General features: G+C 42.6%; 1 protein-coding gene across 1 annotated transcript; it reads right to left on the bottom strand.

Annotated features, from left to right (window-relative positions):
* Positions 1-65: 65 nt before the first annotated feature.
* Positions 66-17037, bottom strand: disp2 (dispatched RND transporter family member 2). The gene is made up of 10 exons (XM_074660528.1): positions 16895-17037; positions 11355-11499; positions 10851-11128; positions 9753-9782; positions 9498-9621; positions 8790-8905; positions 7234-7349; positions 6373-6470; positions 6009-6167; positions 66-4801 (listed from the first exon to the last, which is right to left on the bottom strand). Exons 1-10 carry the CDS (start codon positions 16993-16995, stop codon positions 1505-1507), a joined length of 4464 nt encoding a protein of 1487 aa, XP_074516629.1. The 5' UTR covers positions 16996-17037; the 3' UTR covers positions 66-1504.
* Positions 17038-18484: the final 1447 nt, after the last annotated feature.

Raw genomic sequence — 18484 nt, forward strand, 5'->3', positions numbered from 1 at the left:
AGCCTGTAATCTGTCCGGTACTCCAACCAAGATTTTAAATAAATTAAAAGCCAGTCTGCAGGAAAAATAAATGTTTTATTTTATTTCAGTTTTGTGAAAAATTAACATCGACACCTGTAAATAATAGTGGCGGTGACCTTTAAGTTCTTAGAAAGCCTGTGATTAATTTCATTCGTCTCTAAGGCAGGTTATTTTTTCTGCTGAATGATTTTAAAATGAAGGCTCGTTGAAGAATTGTGATTATACAGTCAAGATGTCAAAAGCAAACACTTCTTCCAAAGAGAAAGCTTGAAAATAACGCTGTACGTCTCTTCTTGTCCAGGTCTTTGTGCTGAACCACCATCACTGCACCTCTTACACCTTTTTTATTATATACTTAAAATCATATTAACGACCATAGACACACCTTATTTTTTTTAAAGGACACACTCTTTGCACAAAACACACAGTTTCAGTTGTTTCAGCGTCTGAAACAACCTGTTGAAAGACATTTGGCACATGCTGTTCATGTCATAAATATTGTTATTTGCACATAAAAACAGCTGATGTGACATCTTAGCTGTGGGGAGGGGTGTAAATAAAGGCTTTCTGTTCCTTTTTAGATTTTCAACAGTGCTGCAGCAAGGTCTATGTACAACTTGTTAGCTGTTGAAGCAGTGACGGTGCAACTACTGCTTTGGAAATATAAATTACAACTTCCTCTTCCTCCTTTTTAAAGGCTGAGACATACACTGACATCCATGTGTCCTGGAGTAGTACGCACCTTAATTCGCCAACAGTGTATAAACCCACATATAGTGTTGTATCTGTGTTAGAAACCCCTTTTTTGCCTTTTAGTACAGTAAGTAAACATTACGTTGTTTTGGCACTGACACTGGAATAAACAGCTAATTTGACAGTGAAACACTAAATGCAAACAAAGCCATGACACTACAAATGACACATTATAGCTTTCTACGTCATGGTCACAAAGGACATACTGTACATATTATCGCCACAAAGTGCAAAACCAGCTGATTAATAGTTAAGTGAGAGTTTGCTACTCAATGCAGCTCTGTATATCTCACATTTATCTTTTTAATATTCAGAAGTCCATGAATGTATATGGCTCATTGAGGTCGACTCCAGCGTGGAGAAAGGCCAGCGGCTGCACACTGTATTTTGTTATAACCCAGTCTGTGCAGATGTTGAAAAGTTCCAGGCACAAAGTAAACTGCAGCAGCAGGTGCGGTACTTGATGTTTTTGTTTGTAAGAAAGCTTCATCTTTCATTGTCTTCTGTCTCAAAAGTTTTAACAAGTCATGCTTTGATTCGACCCGTTGCTGAAGAGACACGTCATGCTCTGACCCTGTAACACTGTGACAACCGTAGCAGCAACATCGGACAAACATGCTGTCACGTGTTACATTTGCAGTTGGCTTATATTTCCTTTGAGTATTACACAAAAGTAACAGCTCCCTTTTGTAGTTCCTATACGCATGTGTAAGCACAGTGTTTGATTTGCTCAACATGCATCCTCCCGTTGTCCATCTCTCTTTATCCAAACGTCCGGCAGGTCCGGCTTACTGTTGGGCAAGATGACGACTTCGTCACTCTGACTGATGCGCCCTTTACTAGTCTCATAAACGGTTTCTTTCAGCGAGAGACGAAGTGTGTCTCTCTTCCCGTTCAGATGTCCTGGTTGTAACTGAGCCTCCTCTTCTCCTTCGTTTTGCTGCGTATTGGAAGGCCCTGGTTCAATGTCACTCAGGCATGTTTCATTAGAGTCCTCCAGACCCTCGCAGGAGCTCTGAGACTGGGAGGAGAGGTGCGCTTTATTGGCGTGGTGGGGATGGAGATGGAGGCTGTCCTCTGTGGTTGGGTCGTCTTTGCAGAGAGACGGCTGGTCAATGGTCTCCAGCGTGTGGCTGATGATGGTGTCCTCTATGCTGGAGGATGAGGAGAAGGATGTGTTGCTCCAGTGCTGCAGTGCACCAGACTGACCTCTGCATGTTTTACACAGCAGCGTGTCCTTCGCTACGTCGTCTTGTGTCAGGCCTGGAGGCCGCAGGGTGTTTTCTCTGTATGGAGATGAAGTCTGGAGGGCTGGAGGTGGTTCACGATTGCACATCTCCTCACTGTCGCCACCCATGCTGTTCCTCCCACAGTACTCAATCTCATCCGAGAGCACAGACGGCCGATTGGACAGCTTACTGGTGCACGTGCTGTTTTCAAAGCTGTCGCTCAGGCGGTAGGCCAATGGCTGCAGCTCGTACTGCTCCGGCCCTCGGCCCCCGCCTCCCCCCGCTCCGGTCTGTTTCTGTCTCTGCTGACGCTGGTCGGGGTAGAGGTAGCCACCTGCTTCTTTGTCATAACTCCTCCTCACTCTAGATCTGCCAAAGGCCCCGTTGGCAGACGAGGAATCGGGCTCCGCCGCAGAGCAAGAGGACAGCACGCTATCATTGTGGTCCGAAAAACACGGCAGTGCGATCCTTCCGCAGTTTTTCTGGGGTCCAAAAAAGCAGCACAGGGACTGGAAAAAGAAGGTTGCAAATCCGCATGCTACACATTTCACCAGAAAGAGGAAAATCCCCAGTTTTCTGAACAGCAAGACGGTGGCAGGCAGCATGATGATCCCCATGGAGAAAAATGCACCAGAAACTATTGCTACGGGACATCCCATCCTTTTGGTGGAGTGTGCTACTTTGCCAATTTTGTCTGAATGAGGAGCCAAGCTGTAGGAAATGCAGTAGTTGGCAACAAAGTCAACAGACAGCCCTGCTGCTGCTGATATAAACAGAGCCTCGATGCCGCTCAGCTGCCATTCAAGAAGAACAAGGAGGCCGATGGTGACAAACACACTTCCTCCTACAGCTACAGTCCCGTATATGCTCAGTAGTATATTCCAGGTGGTTAATAGGAGCAAAGCAAATGTGAGAGCTATTGAGAAGCCAGCTACTACTAGACTCTCTGAGCTTAAAGCTTGTTGCAGATCAAAAAGGGACAGATGACTGATGAACCAGCCGTTCTGCAGCCCTTGTGGTGCCCCTGATATTTCTCTGTTAAACCACGTCAGAATTTCTCTGTAGAAAAGGCTGGTTCTGCTGAAGTTGAAGCTGTAGAGGTATGTGGTTTTGAACGCCAACACGAGGGCAGCGACACTGCCATCTGGCTGGAAGAACAGGCCTCTGCTGTGGGCCAGATGGCCCTCAGCATACCTCTCCGCCAGCATCATACCGAGGCAGTTCTCAAAAACGCTGGGAGGGTAGGGGAAAGGGATGTCATTACAGCAAAAGTGGAGGGAGTCATCAGTCTCTGAGCACCGTCTGACTGACACCCACTGTGTTAGCTGCTCCACAAGACAGATATTGTCTGTTATAACATCTTTATCCTCAGGTGACGGAGGGTAATAAAAGCTTTGGTTCTGAACCCGTCCACATAAGTCCCTCAGCCAAACCTGAGCGTCTGGTCGGCTCATGTTAAATTCTGGGTCCAGAACCAAAGAGCCATTGCTGTTGGGGTTAAAGTGATCCCCGTTGTCAGTCGGTTTGACACCCCAAACGAGCATTAACGTAACCGGTTTATCCTCCCCGTTCCTCTGTCTCTCGAACATAAACATGTGACGATACTCTGCGTCGTATCTTTCAAACGGGTGACTGGAGCGGAAAAGCTGGGCGACCCTGCTGTCTAAGGTGGGCAGCTTCATGCCCGGGTCAACGCAGGACATGTACGTGCCCCCCGCGGCGAGCACTGCAAACCAGCACACCCAGATGTACCTAAACTTCACCACCCCGCAAGGCAGGATTTTCAGAAACAACAAATTGGAAGTGTCGCTGAGACCTCTCTTTAATTCTCTCAGCTTCTGCGCAAGAGTGAAGAGGCATCTCTTACGTGAGCTCGTATCCCAGAAGCCGCCGGCGTTTTTGGAGCAGCACGGCTTCCATCCCTGCACCGCTACAGACGCCTCTGTGTAGCGCTCGCGCAGAACGAAAGCGCACGGCAGCCACACTAGTGCCAAGATTGAGCTGATAAACGAGGCCGTTCCTAGATAAACAGAGAAACATCTGATTGCTGTGATGCTGCTGATATAACCAGAGAAAAATGCCGCGCTGGAGGTCAACCCCGACGCTAGAATCAAATAGCCGACTTCCTGCAAAGCTCTGTTTACTCTCTTCTCCAGGGAGGCGGAGGGATTCTGGGATAGCTGCAGATTCCAGAAATCAGCAAAGATGAAAACCTGATTGGAGCAGCTTCCCAAGAGAATAAGAGCAGCGGAGAGGTTGACCAGAGGGAAGAACGTCAGGCGGAATGCTACTTTATAGAAGAAATAGGAGGTCAAGAGGGAGCCTGTGATTGCTATTACAGATAATGCTACTATGAAGAGAGAGTGGAGATAAAGAGCCATAGTGAAAAGAAGAGACACCACCGCCAGCACAGGGTAGATTGAATCTCTTGCCAGGTAATACTTGAAAAGCTTCTGCTTGATGCCGAAGTCCATGCCAGTGATGGTGGTGTTGTTGTACGTCAGATCCCTGCCTTCGAGACTGCTCATGTACATCTCCATCATGTGTTCTCCCTTGTCGACGGGTAAGAACAGAAGGCTGTACTTCAGCGTGGGGATTTGGTATTCAACAGTCTGCGGGCTCAGGAAGTCTTTATCTACCAGGAAATGCAGGATTTGGAACACCACACGGGATTGTTTACAACGGGACGGGACGGAGGAACAGCCGGCGTGTTTGGGTCTCTCGACGCAGGCTTCCACTAGATGTCCTTCGTGATAGTACGGAGCACATTTCCGGAGAAGGTTCAGAGACTCAGACACCTAAGGGAGTAAATGGAAAAAACTTCAGACAACTAAAACATATTCAGTGCACTCTAGATTAGTTAGAATGAAGTGTTTCCCCTTAAAGCTGCATCATCAACCCCTCTGTTCACTCCTCCCTTTCCAAGTCTGTGGTAACATGAGCCGCCGAGTGCAAAACTGTGGTAACACCGTTCAATTTGCTCAGAGGCCGTCTTTACCATAATAACACTACTTTAGGAGCAACGGAAGTCAGACGATGGCTGGCGGTACCACGGTTTTACACTCTGCGGCTCCTGTTACCAAAGTTTCACAAGCATGTCAGAGAACTACCAGTCCAGCCTCACGGCAAAGTGTGTAATAGACCTGCCTGTCCACTGGAAGAAAGCGTGTCACATTTTGTGTCGCGTAGACATGAATATTACACGCCTGCATGAAGGTGCAGTGTTGTGTAGTGACGGAAGTCTAACTTCAGAGCAAGTTACGTCGTATATAAAGTAAAAAAGACCACTTATGGTGGGTGGGGGGGGAGGTGGGTCCAACAAAAAGGACTTTCAAGCGACAGCTGTTTTGTTTTGCAAGTTACGTTAGTGACATTTATCCCTTGTGGTGTGTAGTGACGGTTGTCATGTGTCGTTCGTCACGTGTTTCCCGTACTGACGATACGTTTTTTCCGTACATGTTTTACTTAGTTTACGTATTTATTTTATGCCTAACCATGACATTTTCCCTTAACCTAACTAAGTAGTTTTCTTGCCTGAAGTCAGTGACCATTACATTTTCCCTGAACTTCATAAAGTGGTTTACTCGCCTAAACCTAAGTCAGTGGCTTTGCTGCCCCTGCTGGTAATCCACGTTATTACATGCATGTAACATTCACATCTCTGCGGGGCAAAACGTGACACTGACACGCTGTCCTCTGGCGGACAGGCGAGTCTGTTACACACTTTGGCGTGATATCGGGCTGGAACTACGGTGGCCTTCAGGTAACGTAAAAAGGCTCTCTCTAGAGCCAGTGTTTGGTTTGTCCGTTCTGGGCTACTGTAGAAACATTGAGGAGCAACATGGCGGACTCCGTGAAGATGACCCGCTCCCTGTGTAGATATTAAGGGCTCATTCTAAGCTAAAGAAAACACAACGACTCTTAGTTTCAGGTGATTATACACTAATGAAAACATAATTATAATTACGTTTTTGTTTGTTTTTAATGAGAAGAAAGCTACAGAACCTGGTGGGAGGTGAGGCTGAGGCAGCAGGAGGCATTAGTGAGGACAGCCAAGTAGTTCCCCAGAGACCAGCTCGGACAACAGCCGCTTCTGGACGCTCCCTCGGGCTCCCCCCTCACAGGCTGCTGGCACAAGTCCTGGAACTGAACCTGGGAGCGTATCTGTATCAGACGAGGGAAAGATCTCTTGAACACATGCCCAGTTTTGAAACAAATTCACAGAAAAAGGAATTAATTTCAGATGAGGCAATGCGCATAAAGTAGTGCTTCTAGAGAGGAGACAGAGTGAGATTGACAGACGACGATGACTAAAGAGATGACGAATGGAGCAAAGGTGAGATGGAGGACTGAGTAGATCGGAGCGAACCCTGGATTGCTCCATCTCACACATGGCGTGGATGGCCTTCAGACTCCAGAGACTGGCCGAGTTTTCTGATCGAAACACCATCTGAGCCAAACGCTCGCCTGCACGGAGAGAGACAGACGGATTCAACACACAGGAACAAGATGAGCAGCATCACGTCGTTGGGACGGTGAGAAATGTTCAGAATGGTTAAACTATTGTCAAGAGTTAAGTGTTAAACAAATGTCTTGTCTTCTATCCTCCCGTCTGTTTGAATTCAAATCATAAAGTGAAAACCTCAAGGCTTGGAACTGCTAATAAATGCATTTATGGAGCTTTCTGTGTATTTATAAGGCAAACCGAAGTATACATGTAGTCTTTGATCTGCCAGCACATTATTTCAAAGTAGAGCTTAAAGAAATAAATCTGGGATAACCTGCTCAAGGAAATGCATTCAAACTTTTCTCTTTGAAGCTGCACTAAAAGCTATTATTCACGTCTTCTTATGATCTCACTATTTTTTGTTAATTTGCATTCAACCTATAAGCTGTCACTTGTTTTTTCTGCTCTACTGTTTTCATGAGTTTGCTGGGAGTGCTGATTATTCCCTAACATGCTGGAGGGCTTTGCCTACATCTCACAGTTTTTGCATATACGCAAGTTGCTCAACTGCTGAATAGGCACCCATCACATTTACATGGTTTTAATAATATTGCCATTTCATGTCTGCTCTGCTGAGGATGCTGGAGCCAGCAGTGTTACTTTCGTAAATGTTCAAAAATCTACAATTAGAATTACAGTTGTATTTTATTGTTACTATAACTTTGAGAGATTTTATTTATCATCTGTTTATTGACAGGGATGAACTGATCGGGACTGACTCACCTGGAGCATCACAGAGAAACGTGTCTGGAGATGAGTCTCTAGCCAGCATCCTCTTGATGCGAAGCCTGGGGGCGTCCTGGCCGCCACTCGCGTCTCCGCTGACAGCACCGTCAAAACTAGCACAGATAGAAGCATACACTTATTCAACCTCATTTAAACGTCGTGTTTCAAACTGATCTCACAATTGAATCACTTTTTGTAACCTGCATTAATTGTTTTTTTAGGCCACCTGGGGGCAGTGCAGCAAGCTGTAAACACAACACCATCCAGCAGACATGGAGTAACATTCATTTGGAGTTGTGTTTCTGGCCATCTGGCAAATGTAAGTCCAATTTTTCACCTTTCTTTTAGCTCTGTTTTTGGTCCCTACCAACCTCTGAGGGCAATATCTGTCTCTTTTGCTTCTAAATGTTCCACTTTGTTCACCAGCTAGTTGTTAACTTCTTCTGTCTGTTGGTTGGTGCTGGGCAGGTAGTGTACAGTGGGTTTATTAGAACTTCTTTTGCTGAAAACACTGATGACAGCGGTGAGAGTGAAACAAAACAGTAAAATCGTAGGCCGGAAAACCAAAACAAAGAGCTAAAAGATGCTAAAAAGCACCGTAGAGCTGAGGGGATGACCCTTTTTAAATTATGGTAATTTGATAATTGTTTATATTATAATAAAAAAAATATAAAATAAAATAATTTTATAAAAACGTTATTGACTGTACAAACTTATGTTATTATATCAGTATTCTTTTAAAAAAATCATCAACTAACGATATTTTCATTGGCTATTAAATTAATAAATACTAATTCAATTAATTATTTTCTTGATTAATTGATTAGTTAGTTGGTTATTCCAGCATTTTATTAAAGGTTTTTATTTGACAAGTGGCAGGAAGTTGGAGGGAAGCAGGTAATCCACTGATTTCTGTTAAAACAAAAAAAACTGAACCCAATTTTTGAGCTTCAAGTAGGACTGCAAGTACCAATTATTCTAATTGCTGATTAATCTGACATTTTTTTCAATATATAATCATTCAAGTCTTTATTTTAAACAAAAAAATACAACCAAAAAAATCCCTGATTTCAGGTTTTCCAATTAGATTTTTTGCTGGTTTCTTTTGTCTACTATGACAGTAAACGGAGTACTTTTGAGTAGGACTGAAATGATTTTCATTGTCGATTAATCTGACGATTATTTTTTGGATTAATCGATGAGTATTTTTATCTATAAAATGTCAGAAAATGGTGAAAAATGTCAGTCAGTGTTTCCAAAAGCTCAAGATGACGTCCTCAAATGTCTTGGTTTGTCCACAACTCAAAGATATTCAGTTAACTGTCATAGGGGAGTAAAGAAACCAGAAAATATTCACATTTAAGAAGCTAGAATCAGAGAATTTTGACAGTTATAAGTATTAGCCCTAGCAAAAACTCAGTTTTACAGGTTTCAACAACCCTATATGCACAGCATGACAACTCGTATCTATTAGTAAAGCATCTCTGTGCCTGGGTCAGTGGTGTAGTCCTCCTGAGTAGAAAGCCTGCACTCTACTGAATCTCTCTGCTGACCTTTTACTGAGCTGCTGTGGTAAAGGAGACAGTTTTCTCCCCGGGCCGGTGTTCCCCTGCAGCTCAGACAAGCTGGACTGGCGAACTCCGATGTATGTTCCCCGTGGCTCGAAACCCTGACGAAAGAGCACACACACACATTCACACACAAACGCACATCAAAGCTAAAGACACAGTGTGGACGCTGGCGCCCATCAATGCACTGCAGCAGCTTACTGAATAAATCAGCATCACAAGCGCCCTATAATGTTGCCTAAATTAGTAGATGAGTGTTTGATGTTATCTTAAAAGAAAGACACACTTACAATACAAAGCAATCATATTTCATTCTTATGTAAATCTCTTTAGATTTAATGGTGCATTGTTGTGATTTACATGTTGCATCTTCATAACGTTTTAATCAGTGTTCATCCTGTAAGCCTGCGTCTGAAAAGGTGAGATGATGGATTTAATTAAGATGACAGCGAGGGTGATCTCATTCAGTGCAGTTCATTGAATCTCAGATGAGACTGAAGGAAATAGATACGGCTGAGATCATGAGTCAGTAGAGAAACAGTAATTAACACTCAGCCAGAGGTGGCGAGGGACGTTTGTATTGTAGACTTGACAGAAGATATACAAGTGCTGCACCAAGGGAGACGTCAGGATTACATTTTAGACACTGTACGCTTTTCTATGTGTGTATGACTGTGGGTGTTTGAGACTCACCAGCAGCGGGTCAGAGAAGTCTGGCAGTGGACCAATGAGGAGTCCGGCCAGTGAGCATCCCAGCAGCAGCACGGCACAACCCACCATCACCGCTAACGGGTAGTCCACTATCACCTGGGAATAACTGCCAAATAGAAAACCACAATAGAAGAAGAATACGTCAGTGATACTGGGTAAAACATAATTATTATCATCAAAATGAGAGAGACGTGCAGTACCTGAGCTTTTAAAGTGAAAATTGGTTCGAGTACTTACTTTCTAAGGATGCAGTAGAGTCCTCCATCCCTGTTAATAGTTGAGAACATTGTTATGATAAATTGAAAAGAATACCACACAAAATGCTTCTTAAATATTAATCTACAGCCAGCAGTTGGTTAGCTTAGTTTAGCGTAAAGACTAAAGGTAAAAAATAAACCTACCGGCACCTCTGATTAACACATTATATCTTGTTTGTGAAATCCATACAAAAACGAAATGTAAACAACAGTTTGCTGTTTTATGGGGAAAATATAGCCAAAACATCATCTTGTCATTTTTACACTCATTTTGTACGTATTAAACATAGACCGTGTATAAGAAATGGACGTAGTCGCCTTTGGTTTGTGGACTGTGGTTTTGAAGCCTTGAAATTGGCACCAGAAGTGACACAAGAGGGTGGAGCTAAGTGCAACCAAACTGTGAATAAGACATGTTCAGGCGGACCAAAAAGGTTATGATTAACTTTCATGAACTGAAAACACACTATGAAAGGGTTAAAGTTGTTAGATGAAACCCGGACAACTCCCAGACCGGACAATGGCCGTGGTGGTAGCAACCTGTCAATCACAAGGTAGCCACGCCCTAAAGCATACCGTGCTTTATGGTCTATTTGACTCTAAATGGGACCATAATTAACTAGATGAACATCATGCTGTATTGAAGAAGACTTGAAACTAGAGATTGAGACCATAAACTCATGTTTACAATGTTTACTGAGGTAATAAATCAAGTGAGAAGTAGGCTCATTTTCTCATAGACTTCTATACAATCAGACTTCTTTTTGCAACCAGAGGAGTCGCCCCCTGCTGGCTGTTAGAAAGAATGCAGGTTTAAGGCTCTTCAGCATTGGCTTCACTTCTCAGACCCGGAGGTAGCCCACTGCTATTAAACAAACAAGATACAACGTGTTAGTTAGTGAACTTTAGAGGTGCTGGTAGGCATATTTCTTACTTTTGGACAGAGCCAGGCTAGCTGTTTTTACCCCAGTCTTTATGCTAAGCTAAGCTAACTTGCATAAATCTTCTCATCTAACTCCCCGTCAGAAACCAAATAAGCATTTTTTTCCAAAATATCCATCTATTCCTTTAAACACACCTCACTGTGACCACATGTCGCTGCGTCGGTTTCTGTGTCCTGCTTTCATTCGACCCGTGCAACCAATGACATCTCACCGCACCGTGACGAGACGTCTGATGGGCAGAACTACGACCATGTCCCACTTTCACCACGACACCTCCTTCAGCGTGAGGGCCTGTTGTGTTTGCGTGACAGTCGCGGCAGGTGTTTGGTTTGATTGGACCGTAATTGTTGCAGTGGGGACATTTTCGGGGCTGTGGCGAATCGTAAGCCCCAGCTTGAGGACCCTGGGGGACCTAAAGAGGAAAAGGAAGATAGAAAATTCATAAACAGAATATAAATCACAGAGTATATTTTCCTCCTCCCATATCGGATTCTGCTATCGTTCAAGCCTTTTGAGTGACACTGATTATTGTTGCCTCTGCCTCCCAAATCCTGCCTCTATTTCTAACCTTTTTGTTTTAATGAGTCCCCAAATATCTATCCTAAACAGCACACAGTACAGTCGGTGCTCAGGCATACTTGGTGATAGAGCTGGCAGGAGGAAGAGGGTCTGCCGAGGCTGCTGCAGCTGTCACATAGCTCCCCTTCACACTGAATGACTGTCAACTGGGCCTCGGCTGAACACTCGCTGTCAGGAGGGCACAGAGACAACGCCGGGATGTCGCTGAGGAGAGGGGAAGACAGACAGGAGGAGACAAAGATGGGTGAGGAAAGGAGACGAGAGGGTAAATATGAAAATATGATTGCAGGACGGGAGAAGTGATTGACAGGTGAGCAAGAAAGAAAGGAGCAATGAAGTTCTTTTAAAGGTGCAAAAGTTCACTCAGACGTTTGTAAATCTTAACAATCCATCCCTCCAACATTTCAGGCTCTTGACTGCATTCTTGGCTCCATCTCATATTTAACGGAAAGTTGAGCGGGCCAATGGAGCTAATGAGGTAAGTAACAGATTTCTGGGTAACACACTTGGCTACTGGAAGTAAAGAGGCCCAATTAAAAAAGAAAGGAGCGTAAAAAGAGAGAGTGAGAGACTATTTTCTCATCATGCCACAGACCCCATTATGAGAGAGGTAGGTATAGCTGTGCAGGATGGATAACATGTCACTGAGTGATGACTTATGGGTAATGGCAGCAGAACCGCTGAGTGACGCTTGTAATGATACACTTCTCCCTTTAAGTTTGTAATGTATTCCTTTCTCATTCCTACTACACTATACTATATGTTGCAAGCAAATGGCTGCAAAATATATATTTCTAGCCACACTAGTAGCTAGCTCTAGAGATGGCGGGTTGGACCACCACTTGTTGGCCCATATTGAAATCTAACTATTGAATACACATGCATGGTTCCCAGTGGATGAATCCTAGTTGGTGATCCTGTGATATTTCCACTAGCACCACCATGAGGTTGACATTTGTGCTTTTGAGTGAAATAAACTGGATAGATTGCCATGAAAAGTTGGTACAGACATTTATGTTCCCCTCAGGATGAACTGAAATAGCTTTGGTGATCCCCTGACATTTTCTTTATCTTTTCAATTTCCAGTACTTTGGTTTATGACCAACCTGCAAAACTAATGAAATCCCGTCAGTGTTCCAGCTGTGCTTCATGTTTAGTGCTAATTAGCATGCTAACACACTAAACTGAGATGGTGAACATGGTATAAACATTATACTTGCTAAACATTATCATTGTGAGCATGGTAGCATGCTGACGTTAGCATTAGCGTTGTGCCTAAATACAGCCTCATAGCAAAACTGTAGACTCTTCTTCTATTCAATTATATTAGTTGAAAAGCCAAGCCTGCTCTGATTGGTCAACCGAACCAAACTCTTCGGACTCCATTCCAGCTCCGCTCTTACTAGCTTTGTTTGAGGACGTGCCAAACTAGCCGCTAGGCAGGTATTATGCAAATGTGTTACTTGGTGACATCACCACGTTCAAGCAAGGCATTTCAGGCAGTTCAGGAGCAGTGTTTCTGTGGGGGAGAGTAACTCCCCCACAGAAACACCTTTGGTGTGGACTTTTGGCTTTGCGACTTTGCAGACACTTTACATGCACAAAAACTATATAACACGCTAAAGGAAAGGGGGAAAAGCACAAATGTATTATCGGCCCTCTTTGACATATTCCAAAACACTCAAAAATGAAATACAAATATAGAACTTTAGTTTGAATTCAAGTGGAGATCTCAAAGTTTTCAAAGATAGTAAACATGTCGGGCTGCCATAAAAACACTGGGTCTTGGGTTTGAATATTTCTCTCAGTGTAAACACATAGCTTCATACAGAGAATACTGTACAGTGTATGTAATATTGACAACATAGAAGATGATTTTTCCAACCTATTGAGGGGTTAAATCTGATCACAGTGTTGCTTTCCAGTCAGATAGGATCATTTATTTTAGCTTTATTTCATTTTAATAAGTCTTGAAGTCTCATTATATTGAAGCTAAAGTAAATAAACTACTGAGTAATGCTCTGGCTGTGTCCAAAGGGGCCGTGAGGTCTGTGTCGTCTGCCACATGCTTGTTTTTCCACAGTAGACTGGATGCAACCGCACTTCCTGCCTTGTCACCATGGTGACAGAGTAAGTCAACAGAGCCTAAGTGACCTCACACAGTTTTATTTGCATCCCATAATAAGGCGCACAGATGATGAGTAGTCTGTTGGTATACAGTAGCAGAGGGATTAGCGTTGGAGCTCAGCGAGGAACTGAACCTCCGTATTTTGTCTTCATGTTACAATAAAACTGTAATATGATCTAAATAATGAACAGCCCGCAGTGTACTCAGCAGCTCTTAGGCACATAGCAAACGTCTGTCATCTTGTTTAGCCTATTTAGGCGCTGGAGTGAGTAAATACACTCATGGAAAGTATCTGGAAGTCAACACTGTTACTAATTTATCATGCTACAGCAATAGAAACAGTGTTAAAGTCCATGCATCCAGATCTCCAAGCATGTTAAATAGATGCTAAATTATTAGTGGGGTAGTATGTAACCCGGGCCTGGGTTCAGGGCTCAGGATTAAGATTATTTAGCCCATTACTCCCCTTTGATGGTTCTTCATGGCCAACGTAGGCACACACGAGGAGAGTAATTTGTGATACTCATTAATATTTCAGTGGCTAAATACAAAAATACATCCAGGAAGGTGTCACCGAGCTGCTCCCCACAGCCGGGATAAAAATAAGGCCGCTGACGTCAGAATGAGCTCATACATCTGATACACATCAAAACGAGGTAAAACAAAAGTGGTTCTCATTTAGTTTTACATACAGTTCCCGATTTATTTGGTACTTGGCTAAATGAATGCAGTCTAATACAACAACCATGAAAATATAACAAAATATTAGAAACACCTTGCAGTATAAAGTATTGTAATTAAACGGCACCACAAACTACAGCCTCCAAAACGACCGGAAAGTTGAATCAACATCAGTCTTAAACCTGCACAAAGGTTTATTTCTGGGTTGTTGTATTACTACTTCAGTTTTAGCTGACGAGTGTATGCAGTATTTACGTAAAAGTAGCAATGCCACACTAAAAATACTCTGTTGCAATTTAAATGTTTAAATGTATTATCAGCAAAATGTACTTTAAGTATCAAAAGTAAAAATTATCAATGCAGACAAAATGACCTCTGAGGGTGTTACTCAATTGTATATTAGATCATCCTTACTGATGCATTACTGTGTACGTAGCATTTTGCTGTTGTAGTTGGTTGGTAGAGATAATTTTAAAGGGGACCTAATACGCTTTTGGGCTTTTTCCCTTTCCTTTAGTGTGTTATGTATTTTTTTTGTGCATGTAAAAGGTCTGCAAAGTTACAAAGCCCAAAGTCCACGCCAAAGGGAGTTCCTCTCCCCCACAGAAACACTGCTCCTGAACTGCCTGAAACGCCTTGCTTGAAGTCCCGCCTTTTCTTCCGTAACATGGTGATGTCACCAAGTAACACATTTGGTATGACAGCTAGTTCGGCACGCTCTCAAACAAAGCTAGTTAGAGCGGAGCTGGAGCAGAGTCCAAAAGGTTTGGTTCGGTTGACCAATCATGTAAACACGTTCTAGTAGAAACCCAAATTACAAGTATGCACCTGAAAATAAGCATAATAGGTCCTCTTTTACTATGTTACATACTGTTAGTTTAATCTACAACAGAGTGTCAGATTTTATAAACTCCTCATTTAGTCAAATCTTAATTTGTACATTACAAAAGTTAAGTACAAGTACGTCAAATGTGTGCTTCAGTACAATACCTGAGTAAATGTACATATACTTTAAAGGGACTGTATGTGAGTTTTTACATGTATAAACGTTTTTAATTGTTCTTTTACTGCCAATGAGTGAACACGTTGTAACCTAAAATATGAGACTTTCTGGGTTTCCTCTATCAGCCTGTAGACTGCTTTTAATTTTTTTCCGGGAAAATCCAACGGATGTGACGTCATGCGCGCTCGTGAGTGCCTTTATTTTCAGCTCCGCTTACATGGCTAATAGTGTACAACCATAGCTAACGTGTTAGAAATGGAGTCCACTAACGCCAACAAACAACCAGCCTCCAACCCAACTCAGACTCAACACAAACTCCATGGACGCACAAAAAAACTATGTTATATGTAGTGAATCCTGTCTGGCAAAACAGGAATGTGACCGACGTCAGGGGGAAAACTAGGATCAACATTAGCCAAGCCTTCGATTCATGGAGGGACCTTCGTTTGGTAAACTGGCATTACTGCCAGGCATGTGAAATATATAATCATATTGTGGTTATAGCTGTCAATCACGTTCAGTCTTGTGTGTCGTCTCACTGTTTTGACCGATGCTCGCTCGCGTCTACGTAGTGCGAGCACAAGCGCGAGCAACAGGACGCTGACTGTCGTTGACTTAACAGCCACAGTTGTCACTGTTAACAAGTAATTTCTGATTCTTACATATTGCCCCTTTAATTGTTCATCAGAATAATTTTATTTCTTTCAAAGCACTAATCTATTGGTGTAAGAATAGTGATTGAGGACGGCTTTAAGGCATTCAAATGACTCCAGCAAGGAGAATCGCAAGATATCACAAGATATCTAACAGGACGAAGACTGTCAGCTCTTGCTACACTCTCCTCCTTCTGCCTTTATGTCCCTGTCTCTCTTCCTTATACAGCACGTCTCTTCAACGCTCTGGATGCCAGTCAATGTCATGTCCTCAGACATATCCTCAACTGCCAATCACACACACTCACACACACACACACACACACACACGCACACACACACACACACACACACACACGCACACACACACACACATGGAAAAAAAGGACAAAAGCTCAGGCTGTATGCAAGAGGCAAACTATTAACCTTCCTAAAAAGAGAGCTTCTGTAGGGCGTTATTAAGGGTTTGCCTTCAAACCAGGAGAGGACAGAACATGTGTCCTGTTTCTGAGCTGAAGGGTGGCAGGCCTCAGCTGTTTCCAGCCTTACTTTCATGTTTGAAGCCCCTTGGCTGTTTGATTTTTTTTTTTTTATATATGCAGCAGAGTGAGTGACAGGGTGACATCCGTGACCCAGCAGGAGGTTGATGACACTGAACAGACAAGTCAACTAGTGCAACTGTGAGCGAGAGACTGTATATCTGTCTAAGGCAACAAAAAATAAGAGTATAAAACTTCTTTATATGATGATAAATTATGTAAGACTTGAAAGTGCTAGCTCTTGTAGTGCAAAACTAGAGATATACAGTGTGATATCCTGGATTAAGTCATAATAAATGTGATTACAATTACAGTTGACAACAGCACATTAACATGTCTTGGTTGGTACAAACAGTGCAACATAATCAGGAATTAATGCTGTAATAATGTTGAAATGACATTTATAATAGAAAAAAAAATCAACAATAGCAGAAATCACATCCTGTGCATAATCCTATTTAACACAGCTGGATGAACAATACTCCCATCAGCCACATGCAGGAGGGTTAAAATTAGCCACGACTGTAAATGTCATTTATTTTTCTATACAGTAAGCATCAAAGAAATCCACAGACAAGAAAACAGCAAAACCCACCTTTGGCAAGCAGCCTCCTGAATCCCCCTTTCATCTGGAGGAGAATCATCCATCACTATCGCATCCGTGCTTTCTCCTCCTATTATGGAGCAAGCCTCCATCTCCAACCGGATTCAGCTTTAAAACTAAATAGGAAAAAAAGGCTATTGTGAGTTTCCTGTTATTTTGGATTGACCAAACTGTCCCCATCTGTACCGTGCAGACTGAGTGCACAATGATCAGGAGCCTGTTTGTGATGCTGCTACTATACGGAGAGCACCAACGGAGCTGTTTGGGTTAATCTGCCCCGAGCTGCGCGCTGATTGGCGGAGCCGCGGTGATGCTGAGGACACTGCCGGGTCGCTGTCCAACCGGCCGCGGTGCTGGAGGAGCGCACAGAGGCGCATCAGTGGCCGCTTAATTGGCTCGGACAGGAGCTACAGATGCTGGTCAGATGTGTGTTCGTTATGAAGGTAAACAGACTAGCGCTGCTGCTGTGTTCAATTAAAACAATCACTTCATTGGGAGCTCCAGCTGATGATTTTCTCATCTTAAAACAACCTGTTCATGTTTTTAATTTGTGTGTACTTATGATCCTCAGTTTATTTGTGCTAGATATAAACTGAAGACACTGTTGCAATTGTTCTTTATGCTAATTGATTTAAATATGGTCATTGTATCTAATTTTTCTTGTATAACAGTAGAGGGCTAATGGGGGGGTCTGGGTGGGAGATGGTGAGCAAGCTGTCTGTATATGTGTATTTGCAGTGTATGTTTGTTATGTTAATGCTGTTTTGTCTGCATGTGTTTTTGTATTTGTGTCTATAGGACCCCCTCGAAAATGAGATGCTACATCTCAAGGGGCTATCCTAAGCAGCATTCAGTTTTTATGCACCAAATATCTGGAACAAGCTCTCAGAAACCTGCAGGACCAACTCCAACTCTGAGTTCTTTTAAATCAAAGCATAAAACTTTCCTGTTTGCTGCTGCTGCCTTTTATTAAACCAGATAATGATCTTATATACTGCACTAGAACTTTTACTCTTGTGTGTTATATTCTTTTATTTTTAGCTTGTTTTTATTTTTTTAATCTTTAATGTTTTTTATAACTGTTTTAATTATGTCAATGTTCTTTTGCACTTTGTCGCAATGTTCTTGAATGTTTATGTAAAGCACTTTGAATTGCCTCGTTGTTGAAATGTGCTATACAAATAAAGCTGCCTCGCCTAATGTCCTTTATTTAGATCAATAGGTCTACCCATCAATATATGCAGGAGACTGAGATCAAATTAAGTATCAAGTTTCGTTGCATTACAGTGACAAAAAAATATTTGTGTTTCTAGTAAGACAAATAAAACAATTTATAAAGGGTTTACAAGTTGTAACTAGTGGCTTTGTTAATGATTAATAGCTGCTTTATAGATCAGTTATAAGGCATTCATATAAGAACAACTTTTGGGTTGCCAGGTTGTGAAAAATCCTTTTGAGTGGCTGGAACACTTAGACCAACAAGTATGTTTCAACAACATGTACAAGAGCAGATTTGATGGATTAAAAAACCCTAATTAATGATTTATCAAGATGCATACTAGATGGCTCATTAGAGAGCGG

Source organism: Sebastes fasciatus, chromosome 15, assembly GCF_043250625.1.
Source record: "Sebastes fasciatus isolate fSebFas1 chromosome 15, fSebFas1.pri, whole genome shotgun sequence".
NCBI classification, from domain to species: Eukaryota; Metazoa; Chordata; class Actinopteri; order Perciformes; family Sebastidae; genus Sebastes; species Sebastes fasciatus.

What these genes read in the sequence shown, in the direction of transcription:
- disp2 (XM_074660528.1), bottom strand. Translation starts at nt 16,995, where the DNA reads ATGGAGGCTTGCTCCATAATAGGAGGAGAAAGCACGGATGCGATAGTG. An exon ending in CCACAGCAGCTCAGTAAAAG is followed by an intron (nt 7,350 to 8,789) that starts GTCAGCAGAGAG and finishes TATCTGTGCTAG; the next exon opens with TTTTGACGGTGCTGTCAGCG. An exon ending in TCAGCCTCACCTCCCACCAG is followed by an intron (nt 4,802 to 6,008) that starts GTTCTGTAGCTT and finishes TTACTCCCTTAG; the next exon opens with GTGTCTGAGTCTCTGAACCT.